Source organism: Mustelus asterias, chromosome 3, assembly GCF_964213995.1.
Source record: "Mustelus asterias chromosome 3, sMusAst1.hap1.1, whole genome shotgun sequence".
Taxonomy (NCBI): Eukaryota; Metazoa; Chordata; class Chondrichthyes; order Carcharhiniformes; family Triakidae; genus Mustelus; species Mustelus asterias.
The window spans coordinates 4,303,853-4,320,048 of NC_135803.1; the positions used below are offsets into that span (position 1 = coordinate 4,303,853).

At 42.0% G+C, this 16,196-nt stretch overlaps 1 protein-coding gene across 1 annotated transcript in view; it reads left to right on the top strand.

Annotated features, from left to right (window-relative positions):
• The window catches only part of LOC144485304 (scavenger receptor cysteine-rich type 1 protein M130-like), a 107,685-nt gene that overhangs the window by 43,339 nt on the left and 48,150 nt on the right, over positions 1-16,196 (top strand). The window contains exon 8 of the mRNA XM_078203518.1: positions 9,847-10,004. Within this exon, the coding sequence (XP_078059644.1) occupies positions 9,847-10,004 (158 nt within the window). The remainder of the gene's footprint in view (positions 1-9,846; positions 10,005-16,196) is intronic.

Below are 16,196 nucleotides of genomic sequence, written 5' to 3' on the forward strand. Positions count from 1 at the left end.
CTGATGATGACTCACTGCGTCCCGTGGATGTCCAATGCTTACATGGAGCAACTGTTTGAAATTCTTTCCAGTTAACCTAATGACAGTGTTTAAACACAATTGATGTTATGGCCAAAATGAAGATGGGGGTTCCAGGTCTACAAGGAGACTTGAATGGCTATCCTACCAATAATGTAATGTACTAATGATTGAACGCCACGTACATAGGTGAGAATAGGGCAAATGTGTTATTCTGTCTTTTTGATCCCCTCATCTGTGGCAGGCGTCGTCTCCTAGCTTTACTCCGTCGGATCTGAATGATAGAGATCACCTGTCTGGACTGTCTTTTTATTCCAGTCTAAATAATCCAGCTTAAGCCTGTTTATTTTGCAAGTTGGCAATTTATTGAAAGTGGTCTGAGGCGCCTTTCGCTCTTTTACTGCACTAAATCTACCTCTATACACGCGCACATGGACAGTTTTATATAAAAATATGATCATTTGATACAATAATGCTAGAATTAGACACTGTTTATTTTTTTCATTTTCGCTCTTGAAACGAAACTGCTTGCGGTTTTGCTGAAGTGGTTTTATATATGTATTTCTGTTTTGCTCTTATTGAAAGTCTCGAAGTAAATCAGATAACACTTTGCACTGTAACTCAACCCTATGTTCTGCAGCCAACTTCAGCTCACTAGACCTTGTATTGCTGCTGCAGGCATAGCTTCGAAAGATCTCAGTGATAGCTTGTGCGTCAGTTTTCAACCAAATATATTCAGATAAGCAGTTGCTCATGGCAACCGTTACAAAAACATTTCTGATAACTGGGTGAATGTCGATATCACTACTCAGATGCAAACGGGAATTTCCAGATTCACAGCTCACAGCTGGTTTACAACCACAGCTGTGAAGGTGAAACAAGTGTCAGGCAGAAACTTTCAGGTATCTAAATACCTGAGTTGTCAATTCACCTTCAAGACAATTTTAAGCAAAATAATGGGATAACTGAGATCTGATGACTGCTCTTCCTGCATATTGTCGAAACTGCTGGGTTACCATAGTTCCGGGAGGTTTCACCACTTGCTTCAAATACGTCATATGCTTTCCGTGATTCAAGAGCAATGTGGAGAGGCTTTGAATCTCGTGGCATTTCCTAGAACGTTTTAATCCGAAGCTCAGTGAGACAGAAGAATCATAAATGCGTGGTCCTTCGGGCTGGCAGGCAGGCAGGCAGTGCAGGGTCCCGTCGAAGCTACGAGGTAGACTGCTTTATGTCGAATAATCTGAAGCAGTTAACGACCTGAGACAAAATAGCATAGGTGGAGGAAAGATCCCACAGGTAAAGCTTCAGGAACTAGGAAGGAATTTAAAAAAAATAAAGGACCTCAACGGTAGCATTCGCTAAATGGTTCAGAGCTGGTCGCGTTCGAAAGCCTGGGAATACGGAAATAAAACAGTTGACCATACACATCTTGTACAATGTTCCTGCGATGAGAGTGTAGATTTGTTGCAGGATCAGCCTATTTAAAGTGGTTACGTAAAGCCTCTACAGTGGTGAGCTGAATGGTCCGGCGGGAGTGGAAGATTTAAACTTATTAACCAGATGTACGGACAGTAGAATGACATTTTAGAGTGTGAAGAACAGATTTCCTTCCTTTGGGAATTTCTGGTGACACAACAGCACAATTCTTCCGAAGGGTTCGAAAGAGTGAGAGCATACAAGTTTTAGTGAGAAGCTCAAGGAAGTCATTATTAGTTTAAAAATGGTTTTGGGGGATTTGATGGGGTTGAAGGTGGATAAATCTCCAACACCTTAGAACGTTTCATTCCACAGTACTTAAGGAAATGGCCCGAGAAATAGTAGATCCACTGGTCGTCACTTTCCAATATTCTTTGAACTCTGGAATGATTCATACAAACTGGAGGGTATCGAATATAAACTCGTTATTTAAAAGAGAGGTACAGAGAAAACAGGAAACTATAGATCAGTGAGCCTAACGTCAGTATTGGAGAAGGTCCCATGCTCCTTTATCAAGAATTTCATGATGTGGAGTTGCCGGCGTTGGACTGGGGTAGGCACAGTAAGTAGCCTCACAACACGAGGTTAAAGTCCAACAGGTTTATTTGGTAGCAGGAGCTTTCGACCATTATCTTGTAATTGAATTTGTGTCTAAATATGCCCTGTTTGTGAACCGAACTCTTCACTCACCTGATGAAGGGGCAACGCTCCGAAAGCTCGTGCTACCAAATAAACCTGTTGGACTTTAACCTAGTGTTGTGAGACTACTTACTGTCAAGAATTTCATTGCTAAGCATTTGGAAAGCAACAGTTCAATCGGACAATGTCAGCCTGGATTTACGGATTGAAAGTCAGGCTTGACGAATCCATTTGAATTATTTCAGGAAGAAACTGGTACAGTTCACGAGGAGAAGGACGTTGTTTATTTAGACTTTCAGAAGGCATCCAGCAAGGCCGCACATAGCAGACAGCTATGTAAAGTTCAAGCGGATGTGATTGCAGTTAGAGTCTTGAGATGGATAGAAAGCTGGTTTGCAGATAGGGAGCACAGAGTTGGCATTGGTAGATCTGTTTCCGGTGGGCAGGCAGTGACTAATGGGGCTACATGCAGGGATTTGTGCTAGGATGCCAGTTATTCACGTATTACCTATTAATGATTATGGAGAGAGAACTAAATGTATTAGATCCAAGTCTGCAGAAAATGCAAAATTGTGGGGGAGGGTGAGCTGTGAGGAGGATGCAGACATTATTGAGAGTTATTTGGACAGTCTGAATAAGTGTGCAGATGCAGTTTAATGTGGATGAATGTGAGGGTATCCACTCTTGTAGCAATGATATGATTATTATATGAATGGGTGTAAATTGAGGAAGGTGGATTCGCAGCGAGACCTTGGTGTTCTTGTGCACCAGTCGCTAAAAGCAAACGTGCAGATACAGCAAACAGTAAAGAAGGCAAATGTTTTTCTGGCCTTCATAGCAAAAGTATTTGAACATCGGAATAGGGATGTTTTACTGCAATTGTATAGGGCATCGCTAAGATCATATCTGGAGTCTTGTGCGCTGCTTTGCTGTCCTCCTGTGAGGAAGGATGTCCTTGCTCCTAATGGAATTCAACAATTGTTTACCGGGTTGATTCCTGGAACGGCAAGTCTACCATAGGAGTAGAGATTAATTGGTTAGGATTATATTCATTGAAATTTGGAAGTGTGAGAGGGGATCTCATATAAACTTATAAAATGCTGACGGGATTTGGCAGGGTAGGTTCAGAAAGAGTGTTCCCGATGGTGGTGGACTCCAGAACTAGGGGTGATAGTTTGAGGAGAAGGGCTTAGGACTGAGGTGAGGAGAAATTTCTTCACCCAGTGAGTGGTGAATCTGTGGAACTTACTACCACAGAAATAGTTGAGTCCAAAACGTAGTATGACTTCGAGAAGAAATTAGATATCTCTCTTGGGGCTAAAGTGATCAAGGGATATGGGAGGATTGCGATATCAAGCTATTGAATTTGATGATCAGCCATGATCATGATGAATGCCGGAGCAGAATTGAAAGGCCTAAAAGTCTGCTTCTGCTTCTACTTTTTATGTTTCTATTAATCGTTCTAGTAACCACTGGATTTCGTAATATAAATACATTCACGGAACGTGGTAATCAGTTGGATAAGTTATAAGTACAACTGACCATATTGGGCAATCATAGAGGAGCTATATCAGAGGTTTGTTTCAAAGAGGCGAGAGCTGGAACTTAATATTCCTGCCTACAACGTAGCCATGTAAATACTAAAGTTCAGATGAGGTTTGAATATCAATGTTGATGGAAAAATCTATTGTATCTCAGGAGGGGTTAATTTAGTTTCGAATTTAAAAAAGAGTGAAGTTGTGTAGATTTAAGCAGAAAAATAGAGACTGTTCCTCTGTTGGGATAAACCAAATAGGCCAGCAAGTAGTGTGAATGAGGTGGAGGTGCAAAATTGCAAATCGGATGAATAGAAGTGAAAGAGCCTGAGAAAAGTGGTAATGTGGGACTGTGATTATCTTACTTCAGACTGTGAAGTTTGCAAGGGTATAGGTTAAAGAAGAGGTGGTATTGCTGACAATTTTCATAGACTCGTAGAATTCCTATGGTACCGAAGGAGGTCATTCGTCCCATCGAGACTATACCGACCACAACCCCACTGATGCCCTATTCCCATACCCCTCATTTACCCTGCTAATCCCCCTGACATTAGGGTCAATTTAGCATGGCTAATCAACCTAACCCGCACATCTTTGGACTGTGGGAGGAAATTGGAGCACCGGAGGAAACCCATGCAGACACGGGGAGAATTTGCAAACTCCACACAGACAGTGGCCCAAGCCAGGAATCAAACCCGGGTCCCTGGCGTTTTAAGGCAGCAGTGTCAACCACTCTGCCAACGTGCCGTCGTCGTGAAGTTCCCTGTTCAGATCGACAGCAGTCCAACAATAAATTTAGGAGTAATGGACCAAGATTCTGAGGAATTGGATGATAACTGAGAGTGCATTTTGGGAAGAGTGATACTTGCATCGTCAGCATCACAATGTTTATGGGGAAGGACAAGTTAAAATCAAGCATTTCAACACTGATTCAGAGGAGGACTTGTTTCAGTGAGTTGAAAGGAAACCTGACCCAACTCTCTGAAAGTAATAAAATGACAGGCAAAACAGTTAGGAGAAGAGGGATAGTGATTCTAAAACATTTTCACACCAAGTACAAATAACAAAATCGACAACTAAAACACACTCGACTAAAGATATATAGGTTTCAAAATATAATAGCACAAAATAAAGCTTAGGCAATTCTAAATTTCATAAAGTTGTTAAGAACTAAGCTTAACACAAAAATTTCAGAGAAGATCCAGAAATGGGATAAGAGAGGCAACGATGGAATGTTGAAGTATATTTATGGCCAATAAAGTAAATCAATTTGGCATTGATATCTTCCAGTTGCCGTGATATATTTGCCGCAGAAAGGTAACTGCAATGGTGTATATAACCGGCCATGTTGCAAACTGCCTATGTATTTCCTGATGCGTGCTTGCACACACACATACACACACACACACACATAAACATTGAAAGTGGAGTTCACGAAAACATTTTACAAGGTTCCACACGGCTGACTGATTTTCAAATTGCAATGTCATGGGATATAAGGGAAGGTGACATATTTAATCTCGGAATGGCTCAGTGATATGTTGACACGGGGTAATGGACGATGGATGCATTTGCAAATAGAAAACAGTTTTCTGTGGTGTTTCTCAGGACTCAGTATTGGGACCTTTGCTGATCGTTGTAAATGTGAACGTTATAGTCTGAAATGTGGATGGCATGATTGGGAAATTTGCAGGTCACGCAAAACCGGCCGTTTGATTGGAAGGAGGGTGTCTGTTGACTCCAGAATAATCTCGCTGGTTGGCTGATTGGACAGAGACGTGGCAAATGGCATTGAATCCGGAAAAATGGGAGGTAATGCATTTCGGGAGGACAAAGAAAGCAACGGAATATTCAATAGATGGGATGATAATGAAAACTTTTGTGTATGTGTTAGTCCTTGTCGTGTGTGTCCACATTTCCTTGAATGTGGCAGAACAGCGGGACAAGGTAGCCAAAAAAATGAAATGCTTCCTTTTATTGGCAAGGGCATTGAATACAGAAGCAGGGGTCCACTGCTGGTAGTCGGTGTCCACTTCTAATTCCACATTACAGGAACGATAGCATTGCTCCGGTGGGAGCGCAGCGGAGATTTACAACAATATTTCCAGGGGCTGAAGAAAGCCACAATGATGAGAGGTTGGAAATGTTGGCGTTGTTTTCTTTGGAACAGAGATATACTTAAGATGTGGCACAATTAAGATTTACATAGCTGAAGGACCTGGACTGTGTGGGCAGGAAGGATTAGCTTTCCTTTGTTGACGGGTAAATTACCTGGCGGCGCAGAATTAATGAGATTGGTAGAAGGATTAAAGGGGGCTTGAGCAAAAATCTTTGAACTCAGAAGGTGGTGGGCCTGTGGATCTCACTACTTGAGTAGTTGGTTGCGGCTGAAACCCTCCATTAAGTTAAAAGGTACCTCGATCTGCATCTTAATTGCTGTAACCTGCAAGACTACGTAGCAGTTGTTGGAAAGAGGTATTAAATTTAGTGGCCAGTTAATCTTTTCTCTTGCTTGGCCGGTGCAGACACAATGGCATGAAATGCCTCTTCCTGCGTCGCTTGTTTTCCACCATTATCTGGCTCTCTATTCGGTAAGGGGCGTCTGTGTTCCAGCCGGGAAAATGCAAAAGAAAACAAAATAATATGCCACTTGAATTTGGGATCGATATTTCTCAGTTAGCAATCTTCACATTGTAATTGGACTCAGGCCTGCCCAGATTCCGCGCGGACACAGATTTGAGAAGTGTATCTTTCCAACTAAAGGAACTAAGGCATGCTTTGAGACGATCAAAAAATTAAATCTAACTGACCGCGTTGATAGAAACCATGCACCCTCCACAATAGGGATGCAAAAGAAGTCGCTGCTAGACGCAATTAACAGGTAGATTTTAAAATATTTACGTAATTGAAGGTGGAGCCGTGAAGGGAAGTTGCACTGTTTCTAGCTTCGCGTTACAAAGAAACATGTCCCTCTGTTTTCCGATTCTCATACGATCACTACCTGCAACTCCACGGACTCACTCGCCATCTCACATTGTCCCCTTCCGAATTGTTACCCGGTCGTTCCATATTCAGTTTCAGGGTCATTGCCTTGAAATATCGATCCCAAATTCAAATGGAAAACGCCGGCGCGTTGCCTGTCACAACCCGAACACATTTGTATCATGCTGATCTGATAGAAATAGGGCCAATTATTTTCCCTGTAGGAATCTTTCCCAGTGGTAAGTTTGTGCCAGCAAGAATTTCATAGTATTGTTTGGCGTTCTCACATACAATCTCACTTACGTTTCTTCACTCTTCCTGATATTCTTTTGGAAATTAAATTTAAATCCTGAAAATTCACGCTGAGTTGAAACCACTTTCCCAAGTTGCATAGTAAGTAGTCTCACAACACCTGGTTAAAGTCCAACAGGTTTATTTGGTAGCACGAGCTTTCGGAGCGTTGCCCCTTCATCAGGTGAGTGGAGCAACGGTCCGAAAGCTCGTGCTACCAAATAAACCTGTTGGACTTTAACCTGGTGTTGTGAGACCACTTACTGTGCCTACCCCAGTCCAACGCCGGCAACTCCACATCCAAATTGTGTAGTAAGACCAATTTTACAATTGTGCACGATGATGCAAAAGAGCAATGGCAGTGGTAGGAAGAAGGATAGACAGATAGAACAAGCAGCTAAACAATGTGAGAGGCAGACAGTCCTGAGGAAGTGGATATTATTCCACATGTGTATATTGACAACAAAGATCTTAATATATCTAACCCGCTTCATTCATCCATCCATCCATCCATCCATCCATCCATCCATCCATCCATCCATCCATCCATCCATCCATCCATCTATCCATCCATCTATCTATCTATCTATCTATCTATCTATCTATCTATCTATCTATCTATCTATCTATCTATCTATCTATCTATCTATCTATCTATCTATCTATCTATCTATCTATCTATCTATCTATCTATCTATCTATCTATCTATCTATCTATCTGTCTGTCTGCCTGTCTGTCTGTCTATCTGTCTATCTATCTATCTATCGATCGATCTATGTATGTATGTATGAATCTATCTATCTATCTATCTATCTATCTATCTATCTATCTATCTATCTATCTATCTATCTATCTATCTATCTATCTATCTATCTATCTATCTTTCTATCTATGGCCTATAGAGTCTATCTCAGAATACTGGGAGAAGCGAGGGAAGAAATTGCTGAGACCTTGGCCAAAATCTTTTCATCCTTGTTAGCCACGGCCAAGGTCCCAGAGGATTGGAGAGTAGTTAACATTGTTCCTTTAACTAAGAAGGACAGCAGAGACAATCCGGGAAGTTACAGGCCTCTGAGGCTAACATCGGTGATGGGGAAATTACTGGAGAAGATTCTTCGGGACAGGATGAACTCAAATCTGGAAGAGAATGGGCTTTTTAGCGATAGGCTGCATGGTTTTGTGAAGAGGAGATCGTGTCTCACAAATTTGATTGAGTTCTTTGACTAAGTAACAAGAAACATTGGCCAGGGCAGGACAATAGATGCTGTATACATGGATTTTAATAAAGCCTTCGATAAGGTTCCTCATGGCAGGTTGATACAGAAGGTGAAGTCATTTGGGATCCAAGGGGAACTAGTAAAATGGACACAATACTGGATTGGGCATTGAAAGCAGAGAGTAATAGTGGAAGTGTACTTTTCTAACTGGAGTTCTGTGACAAGCGACGTTCCACAAGGATCCGTACTGGAGCCTCCGTTGTTTGTCATATATATGAATGATTTGAAGGAAAGTGTAAGTGGTCTGATTAGTAAATTTGCAAATAATGAAAAATTGGAGATTAGTGGATAGTGAGGAGGATTGTCAGAGGATACAGCAGGATATAAATCGGCTGGAGACCTGGGTCGAAAGATTTCAGATGGAATTTAATCCGGGCAAATGTGAGGTGATGCGATTTGGAAGGTCTACAGCCGAAGGAAAGTATACAGTAAATGGTAGACCCTTTGAAATGTTTGCATGCAGAGGGACCTAGGCGTACAGATCCACAGTTACTTGAAGGTAACAACTCAGGTGGGCAAGATGGTCAATAAGACGTATGGCATGCTGGCCTTCATCGGTCGGGGCGTTGAGTATAGGAATTGGAAAATCTTGTTGCAGCTGTATAAGACTTTGGTTAGGCCGCATTTGGAATATTATGTACAATTCTGTTCGTCGCACTACTATACATTGTTAAGGGTGCTGAAGTGGTTTACCAGGATGCTACCTGGTTTGGAAGGATATGGATTATGAAGAAAGGTTGAACAAACCTGGATTGTTTTCAGTGGAGCCTCGGAGGATGAGCGGGGACCTGACAGGGATTTGGAATGTTAAGACATGCTTGGATAGAGTGAATGGTCAGTATCTTTTTCCCTGTTTCGAAGGGTCAATTGCTCAGTGGCACAGGTTGACAGTGAAAGGGGGATAGTTTACAAGAGATGTAAGTGGCACGCTTTTCACACAGAGAGTGGTGAATGCCTCGAGAGGGTGGTGAAAGCAGATTCTATAAAAACGTTCAAGAGGCACTTGGATAGAAATATGAATATGCAGAGAGTAGAGGGATATGGACTACGCAGAGGCGAGAAAATATCGGATTAGAGAGGCATTTGTGTCGGCACTGACTTGGTGGGCCGGGGGGCCTGTTCCTGTACTATACTATTCCTTGTTCTTGCTCTATCCATCCACCCATCTACCACTTATCTATCTATTCGTAATGCGCCGTACCTCCAGGATTGTGGACTATAATATATTGTACATCCTCAGCACGATATTCCGTTTTCCTTCTCGCGTGGCACAAATATCTGTCAATGTGTCCTTGCGACTAGTTGAATCCTTCACCATAATCTGAAGATCGCGAGTATTTTTAATTTGGAAATATCAGTAAGTAGGCTCGATAATATTGCAATGAACTTTACTGAAACCCAGCAACACTAACTCCAATCGCCGGATGGTTTCTAATGTTAAATTCAGATCAGAAACCTTTCCGGCAATTTCAAGTTCACAAACCCCTCCCCCATCATTCCCCACGCCTTAATTTCCGTTTTGCCGAAACTGGTAATGTTAATTTCTCTTCGCAGCCACAGAAAAAGAACAACATATTTAATTGGCGGATCAGAACTTAAGAACCACTATTCGCTGACTAAATAGAATCACTACTGGTGAAGAGTCTTCTATTCCTTTCAGCGAGTTGAAGTGCAGTTTCTCCACAGATCCATTCACCAGGTCCTCCACCACGTCTGCATTCTGCAGACGCCGCGAAATGCAGCTCGTAGGGATTTTCGTACTGATTTTGGAAGTTTCAATGGGTAAGCATATCTTTGCTGCGTCCTCCTGAACTATAGAAAAGGTGCCTTTCCTCGGTGAGGTTTGGTACCAATCAATCAGGCAGCGTCCATCTCTAGTTATTCAAGCATGTTACTTTTGTTTACACTTTCCATCCTATTGAAAATCTCCTCTTGTTAATGGTTATAATTTGCAGTATCTAGGAATAGAGCGATAGTGAAAGTCCAATTCGCAGTTTACAGTAAATGTTTCTGCAGTAGGAGGCATTATCTATTTCTTATTCTCTGCATTGATGATGGAAAAAGGTTTCCGGGTACTAGTCAGCTGCCAGGGAAATATATCGATAACGTACTTAAATGTGTGGCAAACCGTCTTACTGAAACAGAAATTGCGGCGGCTCAATATTTCACTGCTTGAGACGTTAGATAATTATCTAATTATATTAATGATATCATATTATAGGTTCTGTAACAATCTATTGGTTTAAATTAAACAGATATTGCAACATTGTTTTTTAATACACGGAATGTTCCTTGATACTCTGAAAGATGCATAACAAATTTACAGACGTAATTCTCCATTATGCAGCTCTGGTCTTATTTCATAAATTTGTATCCGTCAGCTAATAGTAAGTCAATCAGGGTCACAGAAATACACATCAGTGAAGTGACGTAATTGGAAAGATTGTACCAGGTTTCCAGTTCCAACCGTTTTTTTGGAAAGAAATCCTAATTTGGGAATATAATTCAATTTCATGAATCTCCACTGGCATGAAACAAACAGGAAACTTGAAAACAATTGATAAATTGGAACGCTGAAGAGTTTAGACTCAGGCATCGACATTTAGTTTTCGTTCCTTGTTGCTACCATCCAAGAAAATTAAGCTTTAATCGGTATAGTTATTTTACAAATTTTAATGAATAGTTTGGTGGTTTCCGTAAGGAACCTTTCATTGTTACCTCATTTTTTGTCACTGACTTTTAACACTCCAATGCCAGAGCTTAGCAGTAACTGATAGGTCTACGGAATTTGACACAGATCTAAATGGTAAATTTTAGGCATCGCAATGCTGTCCCAAATACACCTGATAACAATGAAGCCTTTTCACCCCATTTCGCAACAGCTCCCGAAACCATAACTAACTCACAGTTTACGTTATAATATAAGATGGCTCTCTCTGACATAAGCATCGAATTCCACATGTAAAGGAACAATTGCATCCATAACAACTTTTTCAAGCTTGCGCAGGATTTACGTGGAACAGTTCTAAGGTTGTTTCCCGTAAAGGGGACAAAATGTGGAGTGCGGCGGTTTTCGTGATGGTGGTGTAAATGTTCAGTTCATTTTCTGTGAGACTTAATATTGGAAAAATCCGAGACTGTGCAGGACTTAACAGTCAGCCGAACTAATTTAGTGATATTCAAGTGATCCCACATTGCATTGGTGACAGCTCGGCTGTTAACTTGATTTCCAGTTATATCATTTTTCATCTGACTTTGGATTTGCCCGCATGTTATTGAAGTGGAAGTTAGGGAACATCCCTGAGAGGTTGCCCCCCCGATGCTAGTTGTGCAAATTGGCAAGATCTATCAGTTACTGCTAAGCTCTGTTTTCATGCTTCGAAATAGAGAACAGGCTGCATCAGATCTGTGGCATAACATCCGTTTCTTTCAAGCGACTATACGATTCATAAAATGCAACATAGGTCGCACATTCGATTTTATCGGATGTGTGACATAGCTAAGGACCGATGTCAGTCTTTCTCAAAGATAGAATTCTATTTTCATAATTGGGTTTTTATTGGGGGGGAGGGGGGCGGGGGGTGGGGGGGGGGGGGGGGGGGGGTGGGGGGGGGGGGTTGCGGGCAGGTGGTGGTGGTGGTGAAAATCCATAATCCAAATTCAGTTACAGCTAACTTCAACTTTGTGGACCTGGAAAACATGACGAACACTCAGCCCAATTCAAATATAACCGTCTCTCGTTTTTCTTGAGGACTCTCCTATAAACTATTTACTTAACAAAGCTTTATCCGGTATTAAAATATCTGATTGTGTGCTCTACGTCAGATTTTGCCTAACTAAGCTAATATGCCCCAGATTTCGGCATGTTATTTTATAACTACAATTGTTGTTACCGCCCATCAGCCCCTCATTATAGAACAGATCAATAGAAATGGCCGTAACTAACAGAGAATCCACAAATATTGGCCTGGTGGGAATCTGCATTTCGACCTCAGTGAAAGACTAGTTTATTCAACAAAAATGCACCTAAAACACCTTCAATCGGGTCTCACATTTGGCAGCTTGATGTTGAAGTTAACTTGCTTAACGAGCCGGTCACTCGTTTCTCACTCAGGACTGCTCAGAAATGAACAGCACAAATCTGTGATGGCAGATTAGATCGCTCCGCGTGTTCATCGACTGACATGGCAGAGATATTTGCACAAAATTAACAGTGAGGTGGCAGGAATTAATACTTAAACGCGGGCCTGCACTCAACACTGTTCTCAGGACTTGGTTTAAAGCAACCAATTCTGTAATTGCTTTCAAAATGAGCTGCAAAAGCAGCAGAAGGCTGAAAAATATTTCATCAGGGTTCAGATTTAGGAAGCCGTCAATTAACCTTATTTCAAAAATCACAGATGAAAAACGGATGAAACGAAATAAACCTTATTTGATCGAATTATTTCTATGTGCGAAAACAGTAGAAATACGCAGAAGAAAAAATAGACATGTGACTGAGGATGCTACCATTAAACGTGGATCGCATGAAAAGTTGCCGCTTTGTGGTTTGCTGAATATTTCAAATATTCATTTTTTTCTATAATGGAATGCTGGCTTCACTTTGATGCCTGCGCTTGTTCATCTTTCGTAATTGCGCTTCAGAAAGTACCTGTTCGTCGCCTTCTTGAATGGTTCCTGTCAGTCTGGTGTCGGTACCCCTACAGTGCAATAAGGAAATGAGGTCCTGGATTTTGACTAAGCAATATAGTTCTCAGTCAGGACTGTATGTTGCTTTGACACAAATACAGGTGACTCTGCTACTGTGCATCTACTGCCCTTCCAGGTGTTAGAGGTCAATTGTTTGGTAAGTGCTGCAGAAGTGGCCAGCGCTTATTTTAGGTGTACATTTTGTACATTATACGGACTGCTGCAAATCTTTTAGTGTAAGAGAGACTAATCAGTAAACGTCCTGATTCAATCAGATTGCTTTGGCCTGGATTATGTTCATATTGTTGAGTATTGATGGAGCCGCACCAAGTATCCGTCTTCCATCACACTCCTTACTTCTGCAGTGAAGGTGCTGAACAATATTTCGGGATTCATAATGTGGATTACTCGCCGCAGAATTTCCATCCTAAGAGTATTGTAGTCTCAGCATTTTTATGATTAGCCCAGTGGACTTCCCTGTCAACAGTAAATGCAGGAAGTTGATTATTGTGACGTCAGCGATGGAAACGTTCACTGTCAAAGAGAGTTGTGCAGATTTTCGCTTGTTCGAGATGATTATTGCCTGGAACGTTTTACTCCGAATGTTAGTTGTCGTTCAAAGACTAACGTTGTTTAAGTCTTGTTGAATAAACTATTTTAGGTTAAAATGTTGAAACTAATGGTTTCACACAGAGGGTGGTGGGCGAGTGGAATCGGCTGCCGTCAGTGGCGGTGGAGGCAAACTCAATAAGGTCTTTTAAGAGACTCCTGGATGAGTACATGGGACTTAATGGGATGGAGGGTTATAGGTAGGCCTAAAAGGTAGGGATATGTTCGGCTTGTGGGACCGAAGGGCCTGTTTTGTGCTGTAGTTTTTCTATGTTTCTATCCGTTAACATCCCCACTTAGAATCATGGGATCGAAGAATTCCTACAATGCAGAAACAGGCCTTTCGGCGCATCGAGACTGCACCGACGGCAATCCCACCGAGGCTCTATCCCGTAACCTCACATATTTACCTTGCAAGTTTCCCTGACACTAAGTGGCAATTTAACGCGGCCAATCAAATCTAACCCGCACATTTTTAGAATATGGAAAGAAACCGGAGCACCCGGAGGAAACCCACGTAGACACAGGGAAATATGCAAACTCCACACAGACAGCGACCTGACGCCGGATTTAAGTCCGGTTTCCTGGCGCTGTGAACCAGCAGTGCTAACCACTGTGCCACTGTGCCGCTGCTTCTGAAATTATAATCGAACAAAGAACAGTGCAGTACAGTAAAAGGACTTTCGGCCCTCCAAGCCTGTGCCGATCACGTTGTCCTTTCTAGATCAACTGCTTATATCCCTCTGTTCCACGCCTGTTCATGTATCTATCCGGATAAGTCTTAAATGTCGTTAACGTATCTGCCTCAGCCACCGCACCCGGCAGTGAAGTCCAGGCCCCCACCACCCTCTGTGTAAAAAACCTCCTTGCACATCTTCACTGAATCTTTCCCCCTCTTATTTTGAAATTGTGCCCCCTTGTAATTGTTATTTCTGCCCTGGGAAAAAGCTTCCAACTGTTCACCTTATCTACACCCCTCAGAATTTTATAAACTTCTATCAGGTCGCCCCTCAGCCTTCGTCTTTCCAGGGAGAACAATCCCAGTTCATTCAAACTTTCCTCATAGCTAATGCCCTCCATACCAGACAACATCCTGGTAAACCTTTTCTATACTCTCTCCTAAGTCTCCACGTCCTTCTGGTAGTGTGGTGACCAGAATTGGACACAGTATTCCAAATGTGGCCGAACCAACGTTTTATACAACTAACATAATTTGTCAACTTTTGTACTCGATGACCGTCCGATGAAGGCATGGGCGTCATATGCTTTATTCACCACTTTTTCGACCTGTGCTGCCACTTTTAAGGATCGGTGAACCTGTACTTCCAGATCTCTCTGTGGGTCGATGCTCCTGATGGTGCTGCCATTTATGTTATAGCTCCCACCCGAATTGGATTTACCAAAATGTGTCACTTTGCATTTGTCCAGATTAAATTCCATCTGCCATTTCTCTGCCCAATTTTCCAGCCTATCTATATCCTCTGAGATATAGATATCTATATTCTCTGAGAATCTTCATCATTATCCGCAACTCCACCAATCTTAATCTCATCCGCAAACTTGCTAATGGGACCAGCTATGTTTTCTTCCAAGTCATTTATGGATATCACAAACGGCAGAGCTCCCAACACTGATCCCTGCAGAACACCACTAGCAACACCAGGTTAAAGTCCAACAGGTTTATTTGGTAGCAAAAGCCACACAAGCTTTCGGAGCCCCAAGCCCCTTCTTCAGGTGAGTGGGAATTCTGTTCACAAACAGGGCATGTAAAGACGCAAACTCAATTTACATGAATAATGGTTGGAATGCGAATAATTACAGCTAATCAAGTCTTTGAGATACAAACAATGTGAGTGGAGAGAACATCAAGACTTGCTAAAGAGATGTGTATTCTCTCCAGACAGGACAGCCAGTGAAACTCTGCAGGTCCTGTCTGGAGACAATACACATCTCTTTAGCCTGTCTTGATGCTCTCTCCACTCACATTGTTTGTATCTTAAAGACTTGATGAGCTGTAATTATTCGCATTCCAAACATTATTCATGTAAATTGAGTTTGTGTCTTTATATGCCCTGTTTGTGAACAGAACTCCCACTCACCTGAAGAAGGGGCTTGGGGCTCCGAAAGCTTGTGTGGCTTTTGCTACCAAATAAACCTGTTGGACTTTAACTTGGTGTTGTGAAACGTCTTACTGTGTTTGCCCAGTCCTACGACGGCATCTCCACATCATGAACACCACGAGCTACAGACCCCCATTCAGAAAAACGCCCTTCCACCGCTTCCGTCTCTCGTCTATGGCCAATCCAGTTCTGAATCTATCGAGCGGGTTCACCCCTGATCCCGTTAGATTTAATCCTTTGCACCAACTTGCCATGAGGCACCTTGTCAAATGCCTTACTCAAGTCCATGCAGACAACATACATAGCCCTGCCCTCGTCAGTCATTTTTGTCACCTCCTCAAAGAACTCAATTAAATCAGTGAGACATGACCTCCTTCGTACAAAACCATGTTGTCTATCGCTAAGGAGACCATTCAGTTCCAAATGTGTATACATCATATCTCTAAGAATCTTCTCCAAAAATTTCACTATCACTGACGTCAAGGTCACTGGTCAATAATTACCCAGGTTATCCTTGTTACCCTCCTTAAATAACGGGACAACATTGGCTATCCTC